The 27,811-nt window shown below is 51.5% G+C and overlaps 1 protein-coding gene across 12 annotated transcripts; it reads left to right on the top strand.

The window, feature by feature from the left end:
- The first annotated feature begins 8,265 nt into the window (after nt 1-8,265).
- On the top strand, nt 8,266-26,879 carry ETV4 (ETS variant transcription factor 4). 12 transcript variants are annotated; one of them, XM_063656405.1, is made up of 14 exons: nt 8,266-8,474; nt 9,001-9,111; nt 9,301-9,394; nt 9,647-9,694; nt 16,447-16,512; nt 18,224-18,277; nt 20,676-20,802; nt 21,316-21,477; nt 21,728-21,993; nt 24,551-24,625; nt 24,778-24,846; nt 25,054-25,226; nt 25,493-25,594; nt 25,988-26,879. In XM_063656405.1, the coding sequence occupies exons 2-14, from the start codon at nt 9,052-9,054 to the stop codon at nt 26,210-26,212; spliced, it is 1,521 nt and encodes a 506-aa protein (XP_063512475.1). In that variant the 5' UTR covers nt 8,266-8,474; nt 9,001-9,051; the 3' UTR covers nt 26,213-26,879. The 12 variants fall into 12 exon arrangements, with proteins under 12 accessions (XP_063512475.1, XP_054313747.1, XP_063512472.1 ...); XM_063656397.1 differs by lacking the exon at nt 8,266-8,474 and adding an exon at nt 8,652-8,796 and having other exon boundaries at nt 24,551-24,610; XM_063656396.1 differs by lacking the exon at nt 8,266-8,474 and adding an exon at nt 8,653-8,796.
- The last annotated feature ends 932 nt before the right edge of the window (nt 26,880-27,811 follow it).

Below are 27,811 nucleotides of genomic sequence, written 5' to 3'. Positions count from 1 at the left end.
AATTAACAAGATCCTAACAGGTATTTCTTAACAGGAAAGTGGGGTTTGGTGGGGCGGGGGAAGAACATAAAAAGGAAATGTCAAGAAGGGGAGGGTCAGGTGGGTAGGATCCCAGAGAACTGGGGATCAGGCTAGTAAGAACAACGTGCTATTGTCTTCACTCAGCCCTCAGAAGTCACTATCTCTGGAACTCCGTGGAGCGTGGAGCGGGGGAGTCTGAAGCAGGTGGTTTGGTTGGTTCCCTCTCCCTGGGTGACATAAAGCAAATTGCTCTCTGGACTTCAGAATGCTCAACTATAAAATGGAACTAAATATACCTACTTTGAGGAACGCTGGGAAAATGTAATAAGACAAGATATCTTAAAAGGCTTGGGAAAACAATAAAGTGTAAAGCACATATACAAACACTGTATTTTTTTTTTTTTTTTTGAGACGGAGTTTTGCTCTTGTTGCCCAGGCTGGAGTGCAATGATGTGATCTCGGCTCACTGCAACCTCCGCCTCCTGGGTTCAAGCAATTCTCTTGCCTCAGCCTCCCAAGTAGCTGGGATTATAGGTATGCACCACTACGCCCGGCTAATTTTGTATTTTTAGTAGAGGCAGGGTTTTGCCATACTGGTCAGGCTGGTCTCAAACTCCTGACCTCAAATGATCCATCTACCTCTGCCTCCTAAAGTGCTGAGATTACAGGCATGAGCCACTGTGCCCGGCCCAAACACTATATTTTGGAAACTCAAGTTGGGGTCCAGAATGCCTGGTCCCCCTCTGGTTAGGTATTATGTCCTCTCAGCCTGTGTCCCCCTAACATCCTTTCTTTCTGCCATCCTCTTCTCCACCCAGGCACATCGTCCCCACAAAGCAAGAGGAAAGCAGCGCCTACCCAGAAGGAGCATCATTTCCTGGGCTCTGTGCTCTGTGGCTCCAGATCATTAATTAACAACCGTGGTTGTAAATTACCAGATAAATCTGGGCTGGGGTCGCCAGTAGGATAGATGAGAATCAACAAGAAAAATAAATCTACAGCAGCAGCTCCCTGAGTTTCAGGAAAACCCTACAGCCTGGGGGCAGTCAGGGACTAGTGAGAGAGAAGAGTTTCTGTTTTGGATAAAAACAAAAACAAGGCTAGGCACGGTGGCTCAGGGCTTGATTGCCTGAGCTCGGGAGTTCGGGAGTTCGGGAGTTCGAGAGCAGCCTGGGCAACATAGCAAAACCTTGACTCTACAAAAAATACAAAAATTATGGCTGGGCACGGTGGCTCATGTCTGTAATCCAGCACTTTGGGAGGCCGAGGTGGGCAGATTGCCTGAGGTCAGGAGTTCAAGACCAGTCTGGCCAACATGGTGAAACCCCGTCTCTACTAAAAATACAAAAAAATTAGCCGGGCGTGGTGGCGTGTCCCTGTAATCCCAGCTACTCGGGAGGCTGAGGCAGGGGAATTGCTTGAACCAGGGAGGTGGAGGTTGCAGTTAGCCGAGATCATGCCACTGTACTCCAGCTTAGGCAACAGAGCGAGACTCCGTCTCAGAAAAACAAAAACAAAAACAATAAATACAAAAATTAGCTAGGAGTGGTGGCACCTGCCTACTGAGATTGCACCACTGTACTGCAGCCTGAGTGACAGAGCGAGACCCTCTTAGAAAAAAAAAAAAAAATCAAGGCCAGTGTGGTAGCTCACACCTGTAATCCCAACACTTCGGAAAGCCAAGGCAGGAGGATCCCTTGAGGCCAGGAGTTCAAGACCAACCTGGGCAACAGAGCAAGACCCTGACTCTATAATAATAATAATAATAATAATAATAATAATAAATAATTTTTTAAAAATCTCAGAAATAAAAGCAGGAATTCTCCCCACCACCCATTACCACCATTCCCCCAAAAAGATTCAGGTAAGAGTCAAGTCCCCAGGCTTCTGCCAGTGCTGACAGAGCTGTCCCTGTCCCTGCCTTATCAAGCTGGGGCGTCCACTCGGTTGCCCATTATTCCTGACAACAAGAGCAAATATAGACACTCTCAGAGGGCTGAGGAGAGGCTAAGTGGAATAAACAGTGTTTAATCTTTAACGAGAGAAATTGCCTTCTCTTAGCAGAGCCCCACCCAGCAGGCGCTGTGGCCCCTCATAATTCAAGTCCGTACTTAATTAAAAAGGGGAGCATCCTGGACTCTCCCCAACTGGCACCAATTCCATTCTCATCCTTCAGCCTGCTGACGTTTGTCCGTTTGTCTCTCTTCGACAGAAAGAGAAAAAAATCAAAAGGAAAAGAAAATGTTATATCCTGCAGCTTTCTGAGAGGCCCCGTCCTTGAGCTGGGGCGCTTCATCTAGAAGCAGAGAGGGTTGAAATCTAACAGGAGGAGACAGAACAGGACAAGGAATGCTTTGCATTTGGGAGACAGCCCTGAGCTACTGCAAATAGCAAGTATGAAAAGCTAGTCACCAGCACCTTCTAAAAATAAAACTTGCTCTCCTTGGGGCATCCTTGTTTGCTGGCCTTCCAAGCACTGGGCTCCAACATTTCGTCCCGGGACAATATTCCAGAAGAAAGGACGATGCATTTATTTAGCCTTGTTTAAAAATATTAAGATGTGGCCGGGCGCGGTGGCTCCCGCCTGTAATCCCAGCACTTTGGGAGGCTGAGACTGGTGGATCACGAGGTCAGGAGATCGAGACCATCCTGGCTAACAGGGTGAAACCCCATCTCTACTAAAAATACAAAAAATTAGCCGGGAGTGGTGGCGGACGCCTGTTGTCCCAGCTACTCGGGAGGCTGAGGCAGGAGAATGGCATGAACCCGGGAGGCGGAGCTTGCAGTGAGCCGAGATCACGCCACTGCACTCCAGCCTAGGCGACAGAGCGAGACTCTGTCTCAAAAAAAAAAAAAATTAAGATGGTTTTCACTGGGATCCTGACAAGTTCAATTTACAGCTCCCCAGAAGGTAACACTCCTTCCCCAATAAATAATTCTAAAACAATCCCTTGTGGACTTGGCTCCACAGAGGTCAATGTGTTCATTCTTTTACTCCTGGGAATGTCACACACAAGTGGGGGTGAGGAGGGAACCAGAATCTCCCACCTGAAACTGTTTTTTTTTTTTTTTTTGAAGACAGTCTCGCTCTGTCGCCCAGGCTGGAGTGCAGTGGGGCGATCTCGGCTCACTGCAAGCTCCGCCTCCCGGGTTCCCGCCATTTTCCTGTCTCAGCCTCCCGAGTAGCTGGGACTACAGGCGCCCGCCACCACGCCCGGCTAATATGTTGTATTTTTAGTAGAGACGGGGTTTCACCGTGTTAGCCAGGATGGTCTCGATCTCCTGACCTCGTGATCCACCCGCCTCGGCCTCCCGAAGTGCTGGGATTACAGGCGTGAGCCACTGCGCGCAGCCATTTTTTATTTTTAGTAGAGACGGGGTTTCACCGTGGTCTCGATCTCCTGACATCGTGATCCACCCGCCTCGGCCTCCCAAAATGCTGCGATTACAGGTGTGAGCCACCGTGCCCGGCCTCCCATCTCAAACTCTTAACTGCATCTCGGTCTGCTCTGTCTGCCAGAAGAAATCCTTCATGAGTCAGGCTGGGACAATCTGATCTTCTTCTGTTTCTCCCAAGATTCTTGAGGACGTCCAATGCCTGCACCACCCAAGGGAAAAAGAGTCCTCATCTTTAGAACTTTTATATGGAGACTGCTCTCCTCCTCCACAGGGTGCCCCTAGGAACTGAGCAAGACATCAGCTTTATCTGTGCGCCTCCTCTTTAGCCCAATATACTCCCAGCTAGCAGGCTGAAGGAGAGCCCCATTTCTTTGGAGTCTCAAGAGAGATCTCAGGCTAAGTAAAAGATGGAGAGGAACAAGGGAAGTAATTGTTTTACCTCCCTCCCCAGCAGGTTCTCCAAAAGTGGTGCCTTTCCAACCATGTTGAAGGTAATATCTATTGACAAGATATTTGTAAAGACATCTATGATTAAAAAATAAAAACCAGGCTGGGTGTGATGGGTCATGCCTGTAACCCCAGCACTTTGGGAGGCCAAGGCCAGAAAATCATTTGAGCCTAGGAGTTTGAGACAATCCTGGGCAACATAGTGGGACCCCATCTCTACAAAAAATTTAAAAATTAGCCAGTTGTGGTGGCGAGCACCTGTAGGCCTAGCTACTCAGGAGACTGAGGAGGGAGAATCGCTTGAGCCCAAGAGGTCGAGGCTGCAGCAAATGAGACATGATCGTTCCACTGCACTCCAGCCTGGGTGACATAGTGACAACTTGTCCCTGCGCCTCCTCCACAGAAAAAATCTGCTTAGTTCTATAACATTAAAATAATAAACAAATAAGAAAAAGAAAAATGTGCACCAGGCATCTTGGTGCAGGCAGTTAATTTCAGGGGTACATATCCATGTACCCATCATTCAGAAGCCCTGTAGTTTAGAGGAAGCAATGTGAAAGGGGGACAATGACACAAGACAAAAGGAAGTCAAAGAGTGGCATGTTTTGGTCATCCTGACCCACCAGCCCATGGGGAGGACCCCAGACTCCCCCTCTTTCATCCCCACCACCTGACCCCTCTGTCTGGTTCATTCCTCTAGTGTCTCCAGTCTGGGAGACACTAAAGGGACATAGGACATTACTTGACCCTATTTATCTCGTCCACGCGACCTTGCAGAGCTGTCTCCCAAGGTTACCCCACTGGATTCCACCCTTTAAGGCTCTGGAACTCAGCTCTTCCAGACCATGAGGGAGCTAGGCCTTGAGGATACTCCCATCCTCCTCTCACAGTCACATGGCATAGGTCACCCACAGGATGTCCCCAGCTAACCCAACCCAGAGAACAAAATCCAGCCCTATGCCGCTCATTCTTTGAAACCTTCCCTGGGGAAAGCCTGCTTCTCTGATGGCTCCTGAGCCACCTTGATCAAGTCTGATCCAGGTGAATCTATAGCTTCCTCTCCCTACTCATCACAGTGCTCTGATCTTCCAGCCTCCTGAGTAAGCCACAGCCTGCCTTTATATGAATATTTGCATATCAAAGCCTCACATTTACATTTTATAACTTAGGCTCCTGGGAAACAGGTCAGAGCTCAGCCCCCAATCTACTAGCGTAGCCGGGAAAGAAGCATTTACCTGTGCAACCCCCACCAAAGATGTGTTGGAGGGTGTCAGGGAGTACGCTGCATGTGTCCATGAAGCTGTGTGTCCAGGAAGGGACTGTGAGCATCCTGCATCCAAGAGTGTTCCTGTGTATCTCTGGCTCAGGTGTGGCCTCCATCTGGCCTGTTGTGTGGTCCTTCAAAGTGTCTGCATGCTTGTGAGTCTGTTTGGGGTGTCCTCAGTCTGTTGTGGGGGGCCTTGGGGTAGATGTGTGTTTGTGAAGACTCTGTTTCCTCATTTGTAAAATGGTAATGAAAATCCTAATACTTACCTCACAGGATCGTTATGAGGTTGCCTGAGTTAATGCAGGTCACGCACTTACAGCAGGGCATGGCTCGGTACATGTCGGTTATTGTGACTCGATTCCCAACAGAAATTCCAGCCCCTCTATACCCTCCCCCCCAACTACTTCCAGTGGCGTAAGAGGCTAATGTTCCCCTTGGAAATATCACTGTTCTGAGCCTGGACATTCAATCAGAGGTCAGTGACAGCAGCAGTATCTTCTCTTAGCCTGAGGGAGGAAGGCCCCTCAGCCTCTGCCAGGGCTGGAGAGGATTGGGAATGTTGAGGGGGCACTTACTCACCAGGGAGCCAGGGGCCCTCCAGAAGAATATAAGAACTCAGAACCTGCAGCCTGGGCAACATTGTGAGACCCTGTCTCTAGAAAAACAAACAAACAAATGAACAAACACATTAGCCAGGCATGATAGTGCATGCCTGTAGTCCCAGCTGCTTGGGAGGCTGAGGCGGGAGGATAGCTTGAAGCCAGGAGTTTGAGGTTACAGTAAGCTATGATGGCACCACTGTACTCCAACCTGGGTGACAGAGGGAGACCCTCCTGTCTCTCAAAAAAAAAAAAAAAAAAAAAAAAAGGCTGGGCTTGGTGGCTCATGCCTGTAATCCCAGCACTTTAGGAAGCCAAGTGGATCACCTGAGGTCAGGAGTTCAAGACCAGCCTGACCAATATGGTGAAACCCTGTCTGTACTAAAAATACAAAAAATTAGCCAGGTATGGTGGCGGGTACCTGTAATCCCAGCTGCTCGGGAGGCTGAGGCAGGAGAATCACTTGAACTCGGGAGGCGGAGGTTGCAGTGAGCCCAGATTGCACCTTTGCACTCCAGTCTGGGCAACAAGAGTGAAACTCTGTCTCAAAAACAAAAACAAAAAAACTCAGAACCAGAGGGGCACTGGCATCCCTAGAGAGGCCCCATCCTACTGAAGTGCCCAGTATCGACTTAAAGACCTACTGGACTCTTCTTCGTTGTTATGAAGACCACATCAAAGCTGCCTTCCAGGAAGAACCCTCTGTCCTCCTCTCCACTTCTCTTGGCCAGAACTCACACTTGTCTTTAAACTGGTTCCATCCAGCCCAAAGCTGGGATTTGCTTGGGCTTGTTTCTCCTTCCTTGGGCAGGGTTCCTGCTAAGCTCAATTAATTTGGTCTTTATTGTATCTATTCACTACACAAGCATTTCACGCCACCCTCATAAGCATGCTAACAGGCTGAGGACGACTTACAGAGGCAGATGAGCTCTGGAGAGCTCTCCATAGATAAGGATGTCTATACCATGAGGCAGGATGAAAAGCATCCACACCAGAGATATAGTCAAGAATGTTGTATGTGGCTAAAGGAACTGATTCAGGCTATCGTGGAAGGCTTCCTGGAGGAGAGGGACAATAGACATGAGCCTTTATAGAATATTACAGCACCTATAGAAAGGGAAGTTTATTTTCATTTGCACAAGCAGATCTCATGGACTGAGCCCTTATGAACACTAAACAGCAATTTTATGTTTTAGCCTTAGTTCTGGCCAGACAGGCCCAAAGAGCTTACATGTGTCATTTCCTTCTCTGAAACTCCACTGCCTCATCTGTAAAGTGGCAGGTGTTAGGTTAGATGAATTTGGGAAGCCACTCCTGCGGGCCTGGCATTTGAACATTCTTTTGTGTTTATCACAAACAGGCAGGATAAAAAATCAGGCTGTCCTCAAAGGAGTGCATAGGCTGGAGACACAGAAAATTGTCTCAGCAAAAAGGCCTTTGAGGGTTCATGTCCTTTGTGCCCCCATGGCCACAGCCCAAGCACCCCAGCTCCTGTCAGATGTCTGTCTTGGACATAGCTGCTTGCCTGGAACCCATCACTGTATCTGACATGATAAATGTTTATTGAAAGAAGTGGTGAATGGATGAGATGATAGAGACTATGACCAGCTTCTTAGCTAAAACTGAAACCCATCCTGCCTCCAGATCATCAGATCCTTTGGGGCTTTTCTCCTTTTGCTGGCTCTCAGATTAGAGGGAAGATGGCTGAGAGGGAGCTACACTTTCAGAACTCATCTACCGTGGGGCTTCTGGTTTCTGCTGCAATCAGTAGAAAGTGGGTCACAAAACAGCTCTGCAGAGAACAGACCCTTGAGGAAAAGCCTGGATTCTGTGCCAGTTTGCATTTATTGATCACCTACTGTGTATCAGTTGTCACATAGCTTAACTCATTTAATCATGGCTTCAGAGAGGTGTACAGGACAGTGTGAGGGATTTGAGGCTGTAAACCCCAGAGGTGCTGACTAGCTGAGTGATCTCAGGCGAGTTACCATCCCTCTCTGAGTTTCATTTTTAATATATCTGTAAGATACAAACGATCCATTTCGCCGGGTTATGGAAACGAAATGAGCACGTGGAAGCGGAGCGCTTCATAAATGCTAGTTATTATTGTTCCTCTGGGCACACAAGCCCGGTCACCTCCCTCCTGGGCGCACACAGACATGTTCATACTCCCACGTACACGCAGATGCAGAGACGTGTGCAGACGCCAGCCGGAGGAGCACGCGGCGCATCAGACCCAAGACCGTGGCGAGACGGTGGAGAAGCCGCGGGGTCCTCGGCTTCTCTCTTTTTCTCTCGGTTCTTTATGAATGAACTCCGGCCGCGAGTTTTATTTTTTTATGAATGGGAGCCGGAGAACTGAATGAAGCCGGGAGCCAACCCCTACATTCTGATTGGTCCCCGCGGCTGGGAAACTCCGCCCCCCGGCCGGGCCGGACGACTCTCCGGATTGGCGGGCGTGCCCAGCCCTGGGGTTCCATTCACAAAAGTCAATGAAACAAAGGGAAACGGGGGGCGGTGTGGCGGGGGGGAGGTGGAGACCCGAGGCCGAGCGAAGGAAATGCACCAATCAGCTGCTCCCCCGGGCTCACAACTGTCTGCGGCGCCCGAAAAACAAGTCGGTGCGCTGGGGACCCGGGGCCAGGGCCGCCTTACTCCGGCCTAGCCCCGCGGCCCTCGGTGCGGGCCCCAGGGCATGCTCGGGACCCCCCGCGGCTCCAGCCCAGACGCCCCGGCCTCAGGTGAGGCTGCGGGAGGGAAAGGGAGGGAGATTGTCTGTGATTCTCCGCTTCGCGTCCAACGCACACCACACTCACTCTCACCACCCGCCTCCGCAGATTCCAGGGCGGGGGTGGGAGGCGCTGGGATTCAGGGTTGGAGGGGGCGCGGGAGTTGTGGGCATGCGATGATGGTGTGCGCCTCGCCTGCTCCTCCGCGCGCGCGCGTACACATACACACACACACACACACACACACACACAGACACACACGTCTTATGTAATCGAGCCCGGGTAAAGCAGGGCTGCAGAAAGCAGAAACGGCGAGCCCGGCTCCTGGGAGCAGGTGGGACCTCCTTTGGCCTTTGGCGGGAGGGGAGTGGTGGTGGCGCTCCGCCTGGCAGGCGGAAACCTCCCCATCGCCCCAGTGAGTCGGAGAAGTTTCGCCGTCGGACCCAGAGCCTTGGGACTGCCCCCTCCCGCCACCCCTCCCCGCCCCCATCGCAGCCCTCCTTGGATGGTGTGCGAACGCAGCCCCCTCCCCCACCAGGTCTCGGCCCCCGCTTGGGGCCCCGGCCGTGCGGCCGGAGGGAGCGGCCGGATGGAGCGGAGGATGAAAGCCGGATACTTGGACCAGCAAGTGCCCTACACCTTCAGCAGCGTGAGCGCCGCGCCGGCCTCCACGCCCGCCCCGCCCCGCACCCAGCCCTTACTCTCACCACAGCCCCCCTCCCCGCAGTCCCAGCGGAGTCCTGGGCTGCCCCGCCCCTGAGTCACCCGAGGACCCCAACCTCGTCCCCCAGACTAAGCGCCTCAGGGTGACTCGGGGCATTCTCCCCGCTTCTCGCAGAAATCGCCCGGAAATGGGAGCTTGCGCGAAGCGCTGATCGTCCCGCAGGGGAAGCTCATGGACCCGGGCTCCCTGCCGCCCCTCGACTCTGAAGGTAAAGAGCAAGAGAGACAAACCGCGACCCTCCTCCGCCACACACACACACACACACACACACACACACACACACACACACGGCCGATTCTGGAACCCCCGCCTGTTTCCCCAAAAAACTCGCCTCCAAGGGATTCTGGTCATTCTTCTCGGTCCCTACTCCCAAGGCAGGGGAGTCATCGGGGCTTGCTAGGGCCCCTTGTTTCTTACCATCCCCTCCATCTCACCTCCAATTCCACTATTTACCCCTCAGATCTCTTCCAGGATCTAAGTCACTTCCAGGAGACGTGGCTCGCTGAAGGTGAGTAGTTTTGTGACATTTTCTATTTTGGGAGGCTGGACAGGGGGACACTCCGTAGCCCCTGGTATTCCACCCTAAGCCCTACACTTCTCCTCTCCCTTCCCTGCCTCAAGGAGTTCTCCAAGGCCCTCTCCCCAGGTCCCTTGCCACTCTACTCACCCCAGCGCCCAGCGTGGACACTTATATTGATATTTATTTTCTCTACCCTGAGCCAGGCTTGTGTAACTAGGCTTGAGGATGAATCAGACCATTGTGTGGGGTATTTGCTTATTTGAATGGAACTTGGCCCCAGGCCCATTTTCCTGGTTGAAATTTTCATTTGCAAAGTTTGTTTTGCAGAAGCTGCCAGGCCAAGGTGCGTGTTGGGGTGTTGTTGGTGGGGGGGGGAGCAATTAATTCGTCACCTATCCTCCGGAGTTGCCCAAGCATTGATTCTTATCCCCTGGATTTCTCTTCTTCCCGACCCCCAGCACCAAACAATTTACTGTCCAAGCCAAAAGAACAACAAAAGTTTAAATAATTCTTTTCTGCAGTCCTTTGGCACAGAGAGCCCAGGGCTCCCTCCCCAAATAGCCTTGATTGTAATTCTAATAGCAAGTGTTCCTCCCTCCTCCATCCCGCTTGAATACCTCTGCCTCCAGGCAAATTTCCCCCTTCCTGTGTGCTGGGGAGTTAGCTGTGAGCTGGCTGGGGTGGGGTCCGTGGCTGGGCCTGATGGGGAAGTGGTGTGTTCAGGAGGTTTCCTGGTTGGATTCTTCAGTGCGTTTTGGTGGGGCCTGAGGGTGTCGCTGGTGGGGCTGCAGGTGGGAGGGAAAATGGTGGTTTAGCCAGTCTCTGAGAGGGAAGGGTTAACTACCCCCATCTTAGGGTTTATTTTAATGCTATGAAAATGAAGAAGCCAAAACACTAGGAACTCCTTTTTTGAGGTCTTTTGGAGGTATTTTCCTTAGGATCTCCTCATCCCTCCACCCTGGGTATCTAATTTTTTTAAAGCTCAAATCCAACTATCCTGGAACTCTCCATAGAAGCTTGGAGTAAAAAGAAAATGACCCCTGACTAGATCCTTGGAGTGAGACTAGGTCTGTCTTGCCTACTACGATATTCTAAAAATATATATGTTGACAGAATGACTGTTTAGCATAGAGCAAGCACTCAAGACATTTTGTGGAATTAATGGCTGAACGGCAGTGTGAGTGCTGGAGGGATCTGGAGGTTCTGAGGGTATCGTGTGCATCATCCCCGACCCTGCAAGTCCTGCATGCCCAGCTCCAATTTACAGGCGGAGCTTTGTCCTGTCTCCCCATCCACCTCCTGAGGTTCCGGAGCTGGGCTAGAGGTGAAGAACGCAGAGGTGTCAGTTTCCATGGGCTCTCAAAGACTTCCTTTCCCAGCGCCTGATTTCTCTCTGGCTCACCGGGCTTCATTCCTTGCCTGTCAGCTGAGAGTCCCCACAGTGGGCAGCTCCTAGGGCTGTGAACTAGGGGTGGGCCGAGGTTGGCATTTTGGCAGCAGCTGGTCCATCTGTGCCTGGGTTTGAGATGGGAGGGGGAGGAAAATGCTCTCATCTCTCTACCTTGGAAGTCCCACCCCTTGGCCAGGGGTCTGGAGAGGGTACGAATGTCTGTCTGTGTCAGTGTCAGTGTGACAGCAAGTGTGTGTGTGTGAGAGAGAGAGACAGAGAGAGAGAGAGAGTGTGTGTGTGTGTGTGTGTGTGTGTGTGTGTTAGTTACATGCTGCTGCCCTGTACATTTAAATCCAGTGGGTGGGGAGGTGGGGGTGGGGATTGCAAGGCGGAGGTGAGGGGGGTGGGCACTGGGATCTCCTTGGTTCCCTCTCCTTCCTTCTGAGGGAGCAGCTCAGGTTCCCAGCTGGCGATGGATGGCCAGGCCTGAGGGGGGGATGCTGAGGCCGATCGCTCCTTCTCACTTTCTCTGCGGAGACAGATGCAGCTCCCGGGGCCCTGTCCCCCTGCACCATCCCAACACCACCCCAGCCTCCTCTCCTGTCTCTTCCCACCAGGTCAGTGACCCCGGCAACCCATGGGGAGCTTTGGGGTGGCAGGGAGGGACTAGCTTCTTTGGAAACTTGCCAGTGGTGGGACGCATTAGGAGGAATGGGGACCAGAGCCCAACCTCCCTCTCTCAGTTTGATTTTTTCCAAAGCCCCAATTTGGAGAGAAGCAGCAAGGGTAGTGTGGGTGGGTCTGCGAAGACTTAGCATTTGGAGAAGGCACAGGTTGGAGCCGGGCAGATACAGGGAGATTCCGATGTGGTTGCAGGTTCGGTGTCCTATGTCTGGGCGTTGAAGGGTGATTGTGACTGCGGCTTTATGGAGGCAGCTCACATATCCTTGGGGTTGGGTTTTTGTACACAGGGGGGAATGATGTGAGGCTAGGAGGGCGTGTCTGATTTGGGGGTGTCTGGGATCTGTTGAGATGTTGGGGAAAGAATCAGGCTGCTACAGGGAGAACCAGGCTCACGCAGGCTGAGCCCAATATGTGTCTGGCTATGGTAAAAGATATGCTGGTTTCTTGTCGAAGGTTCCTTTCCAGGCTTGTCAGGAGCCCTGAACCCTTGGGGAAAATGACTTTGTTGTCTATTTGGTAGTAAGGGCAATTGACTCTAGGCCATGACCCCTTTGTGTGAGGCTGGGGTCTGTGGATTCCCAGAAGCCCTATGGATAGGTTGCTGGGATCCTTGATCCCTCTGATACTGTGTGTAAAATTGCTGGAAGTGCACCATACATAAAGGTGTATGGATTTTTTTAGGAAGAGAATGACCCATAGATTTTATCAGATTCTTGAAGGGATCGATCTGCGCTCCCCTTTTCACAGGAATCACTGCTCCCCAACCCTCCTCCAAGGGCTCCAGTCCCTTTGCCCTTTGGCTGTCCCAATCATATTTGTAGGTTCAAAAAAAGACCCCATGTGTGGGAGGGCACATTTCACCCTGTGCTGTCGTGCTGTCGTGCTGCCGCAAGAGTGAAGTAAAAGGAATTAGGGTGTGTGCGTCCCTGAATATGTGTCGGAGTGCATGTACACTGGTGCCTCGGCATGTCTGTGGGGAGGGATGAGGTTAATCCCCTCCCTAATCTTTCCCAGATACAATGCCTTCTTCTCCATCTTTCTGTCTCTTCCCCTTCCTGAAGACTCCTGGGGACAAATATGTCCCCTCCACAACTAGTGAACTGGTTCCTTCCAGTACAGAGGCTGCCAGGATGGGGGCAGGGTAAGGGACAGCGGTGACACAATGGAGCAGAAGCTCTGGAGAACGCCTCTACCCCCTTCACCCTATGACTGGATCCTGGGAAGAGGGTGACCGAGCATATATAGTGTGGGTGGCTAACCTATGGTGGGCTTCAGTGTGTCTCTGTTTTAACTTCTCAATTCTTCCAGAATCCAGCTTGGGAGACCTCCAAGCCCCTCCTTTTTTTTTACTGACCCCCCTTTTCGAAAGGAGAGTCCCTAAAATTCTTTCTCTCTCTCTGGGCATTATGCTGTCTTGGCACTTTTCCCACCCCCTCCTTAATCATCTGCCTCTTCCCCAGAAAGATAAACTCCATCTTAGTACCGGGATGGAGCTGGGGACAGACCCTGGCACACTGGCTTGGCAGCCAAGACTCAGCCAAGTTAACAAATAAATAAAGAGAGTGGTGTACACTTAAGACCAAACATGGTAATTAAAAATTCTCCTGCTTTCCAGGAACGGGAGGCTCAGTGTTCCTATTTCTATCCTGTTGACAGTCTCTGGATGACTGAGGGCCCTGGCCTACCCCTTTGGGAGAAGGCCAGTGTTTGGGGGAGGGGCTGAGCTAGGACAGATTTCTCCTGGCTCTGGGAAGAGGATGGCGCCACCTCTTTTGGGGGGTGGTCTGTGTGCTGGAGGAAGCCTCCTGGACTGCTGGGCTGGACAGGTCCCTGGTTAAACTGTCAGGCCCGAGGCAGGAAGAAAGGTAAGATGATGCTGAGGGTTCTCTGCTCTCCAGCACCAGTGACGCCAGCAGGAGATACCCCCAGCCCATTACCTCAATGGAAAGTAGCAGTTAATGAGGCCCCAGGAGTGGGGCCGGAGTGCGTCAGCCACCCCTGAGTTCTGCACCACCCTTTCCCTTGGGACCCTTCTTGCCTAGTAGGAGGGAGGGAAATGTTGGTCACTCTGCTCCCATCACCCCGGCTTCCTGCCACCTTGGGGGATGTTGCCTCTGAATGGACCAGAGGGCACAGCAGGGATGAGCCTGGCTTTGCATCCCTGGGCAGGTGGACAGATTTGGCCTCTTACCCTCTATCCAAATGTGCCTGTTTTTAAGGTTGTGGTGGCTGAAGTGAAAGGAGTACCTGAGCCCAGGAGTTCGAGGCTGCAGTGAGCTCTGATTGTGCCACTGCACTCAAGCCTGAGTGACAGAGGAGACTTCCTTATAATAGATTTTAAAATGCAGATGCCTGGGCCCCACCCCAGTCCTATGGAATGGGATTCTCTGGAGGAGGGGACTGGGAATCGTGTTTTTATTTTATTATTATTATTACTATTATTTGAGACAGGGTCTCACTCTGTTACCCAGGCTGGAGTGCATTGGTGCGATCTCGGCTCGCTGCAACCTCCACCTCCCGGGTTCAAGCGATTCTCCTGTCTCAGCCTCCAGAGTAGCTGGGATTACAGGCGCCCGCCACCTTGCTGGGCTAATTTTTGTATTTTTAGTAGAGATGGGGTTTCACCACATTGGCCAGGCTGGTGTAGAACTCCAGACCTCAGACTCTCTGCCGGCTTAGCCTCCTAAAGTGCTGGGATTACAGGCGTGAGCCACCACACCTGGCTGTAATCATGTTTTTAACAATGTCCTGGTGACTCTTGAATCAGGCCAGTTTGGGAATGGTTATCTTTTTGCCGTGTTTGTGCTCCTGAAAAGATGTGTGCTGGCTGTGTGTTTCTGTTTGTTCTTGCCAGCGGATTTCATGTCTCATTGATTTCTTTGGTCACTTCAGACCAAAGTATTATTATGTTGACTTGTCCTAAGTTCTCGTTTAGCTGCTGGTGGGTTCCTGATTCTTAAACTCCCTCTCCCTAATGCTTCTATCAAGAAATCAACTATCTATTAACATAAGCCTATGTTTATAAACACTTGGCACCTCTGATATTTAAAGCAAATTGTTGAAGAGTATTCTCCCCAAGCAACATATCACAACCTAAAGTATCCCCTGTGAGATGTGCTTTCCTGGAGAGGACCTGCCTCTAGTGTTGCCTTGTGTGTGGAGAGGGGGAGCCTGCAGGGAAGGGCTAGGATGGTCAGGATCTCTTCAGTGCATGCCCTCAGGCCCACAGTGCTGACTCCTGCCAGCCTGAGGACAAACGATTATTGCATGTTTATTCATGTAGTCAAGAAATAACAGCACTGAGTGTCTACTCTAACCCTGTGCTGGGTGCTGGGGCATCAGATGACAAGAAAGATAAAGCTCTTGCCCTCACAGAGCTTAACTTCCTGGTGGAGGAGATAGATAGATAACAAACAGGTAAACATAAATTAATATGTTCAGGTGGCAATATGTGCCAGGGAGAAAACAAAACAGAGATGCAATAAAGAGCCAGGAGGAACCACTTTGGTTTAGGGGTGGTCAGAGAAGGCCTCTCCAGAGATGTCAAAGTGAGCTGAGACTCTGATGGCAAGGAAAAAAAGAAAAAGGCAAGAAAGCATCTGGGGAAGAAGGAATAAGCTCAGCAGGTTTGAGGGCTAGAAAGGAGACCGGAGTGCCGCAGATTCACAGGCAAGGAGAGGCAGGTCGGAGAGGCAGGTCAGAGAGGTAGGCAAGGCCAAGTCATGCAGAGCCTTGGAGGCCAAGGGCAAGCGTTTGGATTTCATGCTTTAAATAACAGAGAGAAATGATTCGATTTCTGGTGTAAAAAGATCACTGTGACAGCTAGGTGGAAAGCAAGGGACTATAGGAGGTAAGAATAAAAGTAGGGTATCCTGTAAGAGGCTGTGGGTGAAATCCAAGTAAGAAATGATGGAGCCTTAGCCTAGAGAGAAGCAAAAGAGATGGGATATGTATTTGTATAGGCCGGGGGTGTGGAGGTTTTTTCTAGCCATCTCATACCCCTCACCAGCCATTATGACCTCTCTGGGCATTTTATCAATCAGTTTCCCCGTTGTCCAATCTGAGAGCAGTCTTCAGGGAAGGAGAGCCCAGCCTCCTCGGGCTACAGGTTCCACCGCATCACCCTAGAACCACTGTCTTCCTGGAATAATATCAGGAAGTTCTTCTTGGTGTCTACACTTCCTGCTGTGATCCATTTATTTTTGAGAGAGGGGCAAAAGTGGGCCAAGACTCTGGGATCAAGGGAGATACTTAGCTGTGTAACCACCTGAGAAGCCGCCCTCTGGGGAGGCCAGAATAAGAACTAGAAATCTGAGTTTGATGTTCAGGTTAGAAGCCATGGATGAGCTGCTGCTGTATTTCAGTTTTCCTGCCTATTCCCCAACCCAGCTCCACCCATCCTGGCATCCTGGGAGAGCTCTTCAGATCGCCAACCTTGGGAATCCCTCCCCTCCTTAGCTGCACATTAAAGGGATGAGGCACTTATGTACTCAGCCAGTGTCCTTTGCCTTCTGCAATGGTCCCAGTCACAAGCCTCCTGCTCTCCCACTGTCATCCTCCATTTTTATTTTATTTTATTTATTTATTTTTGAGATGGAGTCTTGCTCTGTCGCCAGGCTGGAGTGCAGTGGTGCAATCTCAGCTCACTGCAACCTCCACCTCCCAGGCTCAAGTTACTCTCCTGTCTCAGCCTCCGGAGTAGCTGGGATTACAGGCGTGCCACCACGTTCAGGTAATTTTTTTTTTTTTTTTTTTTTTTTTTTGTTGAGATGGAGTCTTGCTCTGTCACCCAGGCTGGAGTGCAGTGGCGTGATCTTGGCTCACTGCAAGCTCCGCCTCCCAGGTTCACGCCATTCTCCTGCCTCAGGCGTACTCCTGCCTCAGGAGTAGCTGGGACTACAGGCACCCGCCACCACACCTGGCTAATTTTTTTTGTATTTTTAGTAGAGACAGGGTTTCACTCTGTTAGCCAGGATGGTCTCGATCTCCTGACCTGGTGATCCGCCTGCCTCGGCCTCCCAAAGTGCTGGGATTACAGGCGTGAGCCACCGCGCCCGGCCTAATTTTTGTATTTTTAGTAGAGACAGGATTTCACCATGCTGGTCAGGTTGGTCTCAAACTCCTGACCTCGTGATCCGCCCACCTCGGCCTCCCAAAGTGCTGGGATTACAGGCATTAGCCACCATGCCTGGCCTTTATTTTTCATTTTTTTGGACAGAGTCTCACTTTGTCACCCAGGCTGGAGTGCAGTGGCATGATCTCAGCTCACTGCAACCTCTGCCTCCTGGGTTCAAGCAATTCTCCTGCCTCAGCCTTCCGAGTAGCTGGGATTACAGGCGCCCAACACCATACCTGGCTAATTTTTTAATTTTTTAGTAGAGATGGGAGTTTCACCTTGTTGGCCAGGCTGGTCTCAAACTCCTGACCTCAAGTGATCCTCCCGCCTCAGCCTCTCAAAGTGCTGGGATTACAGGCATGAATCACTGCGCCCAGCCACCCACCGTGTGATTTTATTTATTATTTAATTTTATTTTTCTTTTGAGATGGAGTTTCACTCTTGTTGCCCAGGCTGGAGTGCAGTGGTGCGATCTCAGCTCACTGCAACCTCTGCCTCCCAGGTTCAAGCGATTCTTCTGTCTCAGCCTCCTGAGTAGCTGGTATTATAGGCTCCCGCCACCACGACCAGCTAAGTTTTGTACTTTTAGTAAAGATGGGGTTTCGCCATGTTGGCCAGGCTGGTCTCGAACTCCTGACCTCAGGTGATCCACCCGCCTTGACTTCTCAAAGTGCTGGGATTACAGGCGTGAGCCACCACGCCCGGCCGCCTCCTATGTGATTTTAAATCCACAGGATCCCACTGCTTGTAATGCCTGCCCATCCTAGACATGACTGCTGTGAGCTTTAAGGGAGTTTTGTAAACTCTGAGGGGCGAGGCTATTTCACTTCAGAAAAATGGAGGAAATAAAGACAAAGCATCTAGAAAAAGAAAGACTGGAATCTGCTCAGACAGGTTCTGAGAACAGTCTTCCCTCCTTGGTCTTAGTGGAGCCCAGAGGTGGAGGACACTAGGACCTAGGGTGGAGCAGCCTTTAGTCTCAAGCAAGCTTGTCCAACCCGTGGGCCTGCGGGCCACTTTCAGCCCAGGGTAGCTTTGAATGCGGCCCAGGCCCAACATAAATTCCTTGTAAAATTTCTTAAAACATTATGAGATTTGTTTGAGATTTGTTTGTGATTTTTTTTTTAAGTTCATCAGCTATCGTTAGTGTTAGTGTATTTGTGTATTTTATGTGTGGCCAAAGACAATTCTTACAATGTGGACACCCCTGGTCTAAAGGCTGTTGGTCCTTTCTTGGCTGTTGCTAATCTGCAGGGCTGCAATAATGGAGCCTCCCAGGGGACAACCAGGGCCCCGCCCCAAACTCACCTCTGACCTCTCTCTGCAGCTCAGGTACCAGACAGTGATGAGCAGTTTGTTCCTGATTTCCATTCAGAAAACCGTGAGTAGAGGTCCCTGGGGAGAGGGTATAGGGAGTGGAGGATGGCAGGAAGTGAGTCATAGGATAGAGAAGCACAGGAGAGCAGCTTGTTCTCTCCTAAAAAACAGTGGTGTTTGATCTCAAAGACCAAGGCAATAACTGGAATGAAAACCTTGGTTGAAATCTGGGGCTTGCCATGTTCTTCCTGTGTGACCTTAGAGCAGACACTATCCTTCTGGTTCTCCATTGCCTTATATCTGAAGTGAGGGGCCCGGGCCAGTTCAGCAGAGTCAAGTTCTAGTGTTTTGTTTGTTTGTTTTTCCCCCCAAGACAGAGTCTTGCTCTGTCACCCAGGCTGGAGTGCAGTGGCACAATCTCGGCTCACTGCAACCTCCGCCTCCCGGGTTTAAGCCATTCTCCTGCCTCAGCCTCCGGAGTAGCTGGGATTACAGGCATGCACCACCACACCCAGCTAATTTTTGTATTTTTAGTAGAGATGGGGTTTCACCATGTTGGCCAGGATGGTCTCGAACTCCTGACCTTGTGATCCGCCCACCTCGGCCTCCCAAAGTGTTGGGATTACAGGCGTGAGCCACTGCGCCCGGCCCCAGTTCTAGTATTCTAAGTTACTTTCATAAACTGGGGACAATTTTGCCTCCCAAGAGACATTTGGTAATATCTGTAGACATTTTTGGTTGTCACAATTGAGGGTGGGGTGCTACTGGTGTCTAGTGGATAGAGGGGCCAGGGATACTGCTAAAAGCATCCTATGATGCTCAGGACAGCTCCTTACAATATATTAATAAAACACTATCTGGCCCACATGTCAGTAGTGCCACTGTTGAGAAACCCTGCTTTAGGCTGGGTATGCTGGCTTACGCCTGTAATCCCAGCACTTTGGGAGGCTGAGGTGCGTGAATCACATGAGGTCAGGAGTTTGAGACCAACCTGGCCAACATGATGAAATTCCGTCTTTACTAAAATAAAAAAATTAGCCGGGCATGGTGGCATGTACCTGTAATCCCAGCTACTCAGGAGGCTGAGGCATGAGAATCGCTTGAACCTGGGAGGCGGAGGATGCAGTGAGGCAAGATTGAGCCACTGCACTCCAGCCTGGGTGACAGAGCGAGGCTCCATCTCAAAAAAAACAAAAACCAAAAAACAAAGAAACCCTGCTTTAATGTCAGATACTTTGCTGTCAAAAACAGCAGAGAATAGTTGGTTACAAACGGCATTTGACTGGACTGCGGTTAAAACTGAATCTCACTCACACTGGCTTGGAACCAACTCTTTGCTGCTCAGCCTCGTGGCCAGAGTTTGGGAACCCAGCAGGGGCCACAGGAAAGGCCAATGTTCTTCACAGATAAGTAGGAGCATGTGTATAATGTTAGCTGACATTCAAGTGGGCCAATATCCAACCTCAACCAGAAAAAGAAAGATTTATTTATTTATTTATTTATTTAGAGACAGAGTTTCACTCTTGTTGCTCAGGCTGGAGTACAATGGTGTGATCTTGGCTCACTGCAACCGCTGCCTCCCAGGTTCAAGCGATTCTCCTGCCTCAGCTTCCCGAGTAGCTGGGATTATAGGGATGTGCCACCACGCCTGGCTAATTTTTTTGTATTTTAGTAGAGATGGGGTTTCTCTATGTTGGTCAGGCTGGTCTCGAACTTCTGACTTCAGGTGATATGCCCGCCTTGGCCTCCCAAAGTGCTGGGATTACAGGTGTAAGCCACTGTGCCCGGCCAAGAAAGATTCTTTATATCCTCAAATAAGAAAACATGTCACTCCCTTGGAATTTTCCAGGGCACTCAGGAAAACTACAGGCCCTAGGTTGGAGGTGCTCACTCCTTGAAAGTGTTTTCTGGGGCCTGGGGTTGCATTAAATATTTCTGTTTTTTGTTTCTTTTTGAGACAGAGTCTCGCTCTGTCACCCAGGCTGGAGTGCAGTGGCATGATCTTGGCTCACTGCAATCTCCGCCTCCCGGGTTCAAGCAATTCCCTTGTCCCAGCCTCCTGAGTAGCTGGGACTACAGGCATCCGCCACCATGCCCGGCTAATTTTTTTTTGTATTTTTAGTAGAGACGGGGTTTCACCATGTTGGCCAGGCTGGTCTTGGACTCCTGCCTCCCAAAGTGCTGGGATTACAGGTGTGAGCTACCGTGCCCAGCCTAAATCTTGAACTTTAGATGGTTTATTTGGTTAATAATCAGACACTAGTCTGATGTATAAACTAGACATAATGTAAATAGCCAAAATGTTCTTGTCTCACTGCGGATCTCAGAAAATCGATACCCAGAGAGGGAAGGAGGCTGTACCAGTCACCCAGCTGGTCCTTAAAGCTCAGAAGGTATCAGAAGCCCTGCCTGCCTCTCGTGTGACAGGCTCTGGCCTTGCTCTGCCCCCTCCACCCCTACAGTAGCTTTCCACAGCCCCACCACCAGGATCAAGAAGGAGCCCCAGAGTCCCCGCACAGACCCGGCCCTGTCCTGCAGCAGGAAGCCGCCACTCCCGTACCACCATGGCGAGCAGTGCCTTTACTCCAGGTGAGCCCCAGCCTGGACCTGGTGAAGGGTAGGAGAAGCGTTCCAGAGGAGGGAGGCAGGGGGCACCCATGAGCAGAGGCAGCAGCTGAGATGCAAATTAGACAACAGAAAGGATTTTCTAGCTCCTGTAAGGAAGCAATACAGCTAAGGATTTCCTCTAAATAGTCAGACGGAAAACGCAGCAGAGGGCCTCAGGAATACATACTGAGTCCAGAGCAGATTCTGTTTCCACCGAGAGGCCCACTGTCCCACCTAAACCATTGCTCTGAGCAACGAATCCCCCCTGTATGAATCCAAGGGGTTCAAGACCAGCCTGGGCAACAGAGGGAGACTGTCTGAAAAAAGAAAAGAATTGGCTAGGGCTGAGTCTGTGGCTCCTGCCGTTCCCTTCTCAGCCCCCTCTGTCCTTCCTTCTCCTATAATCCCTGTGACCTCGCTTTCCTAGGAATGAAGGGTTCAAAGACGCTTGCCAGCCTCTCTGCCCCCTCACCTCTGTCTCCTTCTCAACTCCAGTGCCTATGACCCCCCCAGACAAATCGCCATCAAGTCCCCTGCCCCTGGTGCCCTTGGACAGTCACCCCTACAGCCCTTTCCCCGGGCAGAGCAACGGAATTTCCTGAGATCCTCTGGCACCTCCCAGACCCACCCTGGCCATGGGTACCTCGGGGAACATAGGTAAGGAGACAGGGAAACCCACTGCTCATGGGCCCAGGTGTTTTTTCTTCAATTCCTGAGTGTTCTCCCTAAAGACTTGAGCTGTGGGGTGGTAGAGGCGGGGGGCGGCGGAATAGAGAGGGAGAAATACTGACACCCCAGTCCCCTACCCCCCATGCCAGAGCCCACTCTAAAAGCCTAGGCGTAACAGGCTCGAGGAAGGATAAATTTAAAGTTCTCTTCTCTTCCTTCTCCATCCAACCACATCCAGCTCCATCTTCCAGCAGCCCCTGGACATTTGCCACTCCTTCACATCTCAGGGAGGGGGCCGGGAACCCCTCCCAGCCCCCTACCAACACCAGCTGTCAGAGCCCTGCCCACCCTACCCCCAGCAGAGCTTTAAGCAAGAATACCACGATCCCCTGTATGAACAAGCGGGCCAGCCAGCCGTGGACCAGGGTGGGGTCAACGGGCACAGGTACCCAGGGGCGGGGGTGGTGATCAAACAGGAACAGACGGACTTCGCCTACGACTCAGGTAAGAGACTGGGGTGGGGCAGGCTGGCATGTGATCAAGTGAAGAGTTCAGTTAAGCCCACAATGTCTCCCGAGTTTTTTTACATTGCTGTTTACCATTTCATACATCCAACCCACCCACCCACTTTTTTTCTTCATAATTTCAAAAGAATTGTTATTTTTCTTTCTTTCTTTTTCTTTTTTTTTTTTTTTGAGACAGGGTCCTGCTCTGGCCCAGGCTAGAGTGCAGTGGCACGATCTCTGCTCACTGCAACCTCCGCCTACCAGGTTCAAGCGATTCTCGTGCCTCAGCCTCCCGAGTACCTGGGATTACAGGCACCAGCCACCATGCCCGGCTAATTTTTGTATTTTTAGTAGAGATGGAGTTTCGCCATGTTGGCCAGGATGGTCTCGAACTCCTGACTTCATGTGATCCATTGCCTCGGCCTCCCAAAGTGCTGTGATTATAGGCATGAGCCACCTCTCCCGGACAAATTGTTACTTTTCAATGAGCAAACCTACATTCAGATTAAAAGATAAGGGGGGCCCCCCCAGGGCATGGTGAGTCATCTGTAATCCCAGCACTTTAGGAGGCCATGTCGGGAGGATCGCTTGAGCCCAGGAATTAGTTCAAGGCCAGTTTAGGCAACAAAGTGAGACCCCGTGTCTATTTATAAAAAAGTAAAATAAAACTAAAATAAAGGGGGATGTAGATCCTGCCCTCAGGTAGCTTGTGACTTAATAGGAAAGTTAAGGCATTTATTTCTATTTAACAGGTGTTTGAGGTTTTAATTACCTATTAAGACCAAACTACTGTGACAGAAACATGAGTGTGCAGAGTTGGGAAATACGAAGATCAATAGGATGTGTCTGGTCCCTACCCCCACAGAGGCTTAAAAATACAAAGGGATTTGAATGAAGAGAAACATGAATTTGAAACTAGCCAGGCTCATGGTTCTTGCTAGTTCTCAAAGCAAGGGTTTGTTGCTATTGAGGGCAGGGTTTTGTTGTTGTTTTGTTTTGTTTTGTTTGTTTTGAGACGGAGTCTTGCTCTGTTTGTTTGTTTTGAGACGGAGTCTTGCTCTGTCGCCCAGGCTGGAGTGCCACTGGGTTCAAGCGATTCTCATGCCTCAGCCTCCCAAGTAGCTGGGGTTACAGGTGCCCATCACCACCCCCAGCTAATTTTTGTATTTTTAGTAGAGACGGGGTTTCACCATGTTGATCAGGCTGGTAGGAGCACAGATTAATATGTGGTTTACACATCCTGTTTGAGCCTCCCGGTTGATGTATGCCCTGGCCAGAGGCTGGGCACTGGAAGTAGGGACTTCCTTAAATTCTAATTCCACCTGGCTGTTGACTGGAGTGAGATGCACTCACCTATGTTCATAAATAGCTACAGTTCAAAGCCCCAAGGGCCGAAGGAGGGCCAGTCCCAGGAAGGGTCCAGAAAACCCTGCCTTTTCTTCTTTCCTCCAGGCTTTTGTTACGTTAGTAGCCCTAGATCTGAGTTTATTAGAGTAGGCCCAGAGCTAGCTAGAACTTTAGAATTTCCCTTTTTGTGGTGCCCACAACCGTTCAAGGGCAGGGGGATGAACCACAACCCCCTAGGCTGTCCAACTGAGAACCGGATGGTGCTCCTGTCCTCAAATCCAGGGCATAAGCTTGAGCCAGGCTTGGCAGTGAGCTGGGGAGAGGAGGAGGGAGGCACTGTTGCCGCTGACCTTCAAAGGCTGTAGACCGGAGGGGATTGTGTTACATGCCCTTGAACTCCTGCCCCTCCCCCCAGCTACTCCTGAATGGAGTCAGGAATTCCATTCACAAAATGGAGGCATGAATGAGCCCACCCTCCCGCCTCCTCCCGGTGGTGTCATGTTTCACCATCTTCTTATTCATAGGTGGGAGTAGAGTTGGGGGAGGGCGGGAAGGAGTTGGAACTTAAACGGGTGGCTTCACACAGCCACCTCCCTGATGTGGAGTGGGGAGGTTTGTATCCTATGCAATGGAATGAAATGAAGTGGAATGTGCTCTGTTAGACCTGAAAAAACAAGGCCCAGTGCCCACTGCCTCTTCCCCAGATGCATGCAGGCGCACGCTCTCAGTTTCTGTCACACACACACACACACACACACACACACACACACACACACGCGCGCGCGCGCACAGGGCTGGGAACCTGACCTGCTGACCGGACATTTTTGTCCATTCTGAGGGAGTCTTAGGCGTGGACACCGAACCCTTTCCCCCCGGACGTTCATCTCACCCTCCCTCCTCCCCCTGAACTCGCAGGAAACAGCTGCTCCCTGGTAGCTTGGGCCCTGCAGAACAGCTTGCCCAGCCCCCGCTGCTGCCTTCCATGGCCTCAGCCCCAGCCCTCAAGTTGAGGAGGGGTTCCAGCATCACACTCCCTCTGGGTGAACTTTCCCTGCGATTTTGTGGTTGGCAGGCAACCTGGGCAAAGAACAGTCACCAGGAAGCAGGCTGGAAGGAAGAACTTCTTGAATGTGGATAGGACTTCCTCCTCCCCTGCCCTCCAGCTCCACCCCAAGCCACCTCTCACATCACCCTTTCTTCCCCCACAGATGTCACCGGGTGCTCATCAATGTACCTCCATACAGAGGGCTTCTCCGGGCCCTCTCCAGGTGACGGGGCCATGGGTAAGGCAGCCCCCCTTCCCCTGCCAAGCCCTCCATGTTGGGGGAGGGAGCGCTGCCATGGGGGAGGTCTCCCTGGCCAGGAGTCCCTCTGGACTCTCTGGGGTCTCACGGTGAACCCCCAGATCTGAGCAACCCCCAACTTCCTCCACAAGGCTATGGCTATGAGAAACCTCTGCGACCATTCCCAGATGATGTCTGCGTTGTCCCGGAGAAATTTGAAGGTCAGAGAAGTGACTGTTCATGGGAGGGTCAAGGTCTTATCACACTGTGTCCCTGCAGGAGTCACATCACGTTTCATTGTTGCAAGAGGGAGGGACCCATAGAAAAGTACCTGGGGAGACCCCTTCGAGAAATCCCTGGGGTGGGAGGCGGTTGCCTGGGGGACCAAAAGACACAAACCCAACACCTCCTATTTTCATGTTCCCCAGGAGACATCAAGCAGGAAGGGGTCGGTGCATTTCGAGAGGGGCCACCCTACCAGCGCCGGGGTGCCCTGCAGCTGTGGCAATTTCTGGTGGCCCTGCTGGATGACCCAACAAATGCCCATTTCATTGCCTGGACGGGCCGGGGAATGGAGTTCAAGCTCATTGAGCCTGAGGAGGTGGGCCTCTCGGATGTCCCCAGCCCTCCTTTCCAAAGTTTACGGCCTGGAGGTGGGAGAACCTGGGAAATGGTGGCACATGCCTCCACCATGATTCTTGCTTTACCTAACCTGAATTCTTGCCAAGCCTAAGTTTGCGGGCTGATGCCTTGTTGCAGGGCTAGCTTAGCACTTTGCACCAAGAATCTCAAGTGCTCTTTCTGACCTTACCCCATTTTTTCCTCTGCCAAAGTAGCATCTCTACCCCAAAACTGTTTTGTCCCCAGGTCGCCAGGCTCTGGGGCATCCAGAAGAACCGGCCAGCCATGAATTACGACAAGCTGAGCCGCTCGCTCCGATACTATTATGAGAAAGGCATCATGCAGAAGGTGGGGGCTGTGGGTCTAGGGACAAGGTGGTGGGGGGCAGTGGCTGTGAGAAGCTGATTGGGGAGAGGGTCAGCAGAGCAGTTCTCAGCAACTTTGTAGGATCAGATAATGAATCAGTCAGAGAGACAAGAAATTGTGGAGAATCCCAAGGTTCTCCTCTCCCAAAAAAGTGCAACACTGTAACTGAGAAGCCCAAGCATGGAGAAGTTGAGATGAAAAAGGAGTAAGAACTGTGAAGGGAGAGTCAGCTTCTCAGGGGAACCAGCATGGGAGAGAAATGCCCCAAGCATCTGCCTGTACTGGTAGAAGGGCTGCATTCTCCACTCCCCCACCTTACTCCATACAAAGGCTGGGCGGCTAGCCAGGCTGACCAGACCTTCTCTCTTCCCATAGGTGGCTGGTGAGCGTTACGTGTACAAGTTTGTGTGTGAGCCTGAGGCCCTCTTCTCTTTGGCCTTCCCGGACAATCAACGTCCAGCTCTCAAGGCTGAGTTTGACCGGCCTGTCAGTGAGGAGGACACAGTCCCTTTGTCCCACTTGGACGAGAGCCCCGCCTACCTCCCAGAGCTGGCTGGCCCTGCCCAGCCGTTTGGCCCCAAGGGTGGCTACTCTTACTAGCCCCCAGCGGCTGTTCCCCCTGCCGCAGGTGGGTGCTGCCCTGTGTACATATAAATGAATCTGGTGTTGGGGAAACCTTCATCTGAAACCCACAGATGTCTCTGGGGCAGATCCCCACTGTCCTACCAGTTGCCGTAGCCCAGACTCTGAGCTGCTCACCGGAGTCATTGGGAAGGAAAAGTGGAGAAATGGCAAGTCTAGAGTCTCAGAAACTCCCCTGGGGGTTTCACCTGGGCCCTGGAGGAATTCAGCTCAGCTTCTTCCTAGGTCCAAGCCCCCCACACCTTTTCCCCAACCACAGAGAACAAGAGTTTGTTCTGTTCTGGGGGACAGAGAAGGTGCTTCCCAACTTTATACTGGCAGGAGGGTGAGGAGGTTCACTGAGCTCCCCAGATCTCCCACTGCAGGGAGACAGAAGCCTGGACTCTGCCCCACGCTGTGGCCCTGGAGGGTCCCGGTTTGTCAGTTCTTGGTGCTCTGTGTTCCCAGAGGCAGGGGGAGGTTAAAGGAACCTGGGATGGGTGGTGCTGGGTATAAGCAGAGACGGATGGGTTCCTGCTCCAAGGGACCCTTTGCCTTTCTTCTGCCCTTTCCTAGGCCCAGGCCTGGGTTTCCACTTCCACCTCCACCACATCTGCCAGACCTTAATAAAGATCCCCACTTCTCCCATTAGTTCTCCTGTGTCCTCTTTGCTGCCATGTGGGAACAGACCTGGGGGTAGAAAGAGCTCTGGCCTTGAAGCAGAGCTGACTGGTTTGGGGCCAGGCCCTGACGCTTAAATCCCCCTGTGGATTTGAAAAAAGGCAGTTCACCTGACCGTTTCTCTTCTGAAAAATGGGTTTAATGATACCTGCCCTTCCCCCTTCCCAGCATTACTGTGTGAGGATTCAGAAATAATGGACGGGGGTACTTGATAACCTGGACAGGCACCCCTTGTGCACTTTGGGCCCGCTTCCGGCAGCAGTCTCCCTGCCCCTGCGGGCGGGTCAGGTGGGCTACTGAGTGGCAAGGCTCTCCCTCCTGAGACTTCCTCAGACAGGGTTTTGGTCTTTGGTTTCTGTGATCCCAATTGTTCCCATGACCCTGCTGCCCCACGTAGACCCCAATTGCATGTCCTCCATCCTACCTCAGCTCTAGGTTGCTACTTTTGCTGGGGTTGGGGACAAGTGTTTGTCTGGAGAATGGGGCAAAGGAGAAAGGCTCCCAGGCCAGATGGTACAGAGAGAGGCTAGAGCAGGCCCTGGATTCTGGCCAGTGATTAGATCTTCGGGGGAGTGGGAAACGCCTAGATTCTCCTTGCCCAAATTTGGGAGAGATCAGAGTCCTGTGGCTGAGTTTTTTGGGGGTAGGTAGAAATGGCAAAGCAGACAACATGGTGACACCTACGGAGGAAGTATGACCAAGATGTGACAACAGGTGGGAGGGGCAGAATGGGTGGTTCTAGAGCCAGCTCCTATGTAAACCGCTGCCCAGGAGACATGCTCAGGTAAAAACCGGTGCTCTCCTGTTAAATAGAAACTGCAGCTGTGCTGAGGTTGGGCCAGCCCAACTCTATTCATGTCTCAGGTTGGCCCAGCACCAACCTGAGACCATCCCTTG

Source organism: Pongo pygmaeus, chromosome 19 (assembly GCF_028885625.2).
Source record: "Pongo pygmaeus isolate AG05252 chromosome 19, NHGRI_mPonPyg2-v2.0_pri, whole genome shotgun sequence".
In the NCBI taxonomy this organism is placed as follows: Eukaryota; Metazoa; Chordata; class Mammalia; order Primates; family Hominidae; genus Pongo; species Pongo pygmaeus.
This window is presented reverse-complemented; position numbering and strand designations above follow the sequence as displayed.

What these genes read in the sequence shown, in the direction of transcription:
- ETV4 (XM_063656405.1), top strand. Translation starts at nt 9,052, where the DNA reads ATGGAGCGGAGGATGAAAGCCGGATACTTGGACCAGCAAGTGCCCTAC. An exon ending in TGATTTCCATTCAGAAAACC is followed by an intron (nt 18,278 to 20,675) that starts GTGAGTAGAGGT and finishes CCACCCCTACAG; the next exon opens with TAGCTTTCCACAGCCCCACC. An exon ending in GGGTACCTCGGGGAACATAG is followed by an intron (nt 21,478 to 21,727) that starts GTAAGGAGACAG and finishes AACCACATCCAG; the next exon opens with CTCCATCTTCCAGCAGCCCC.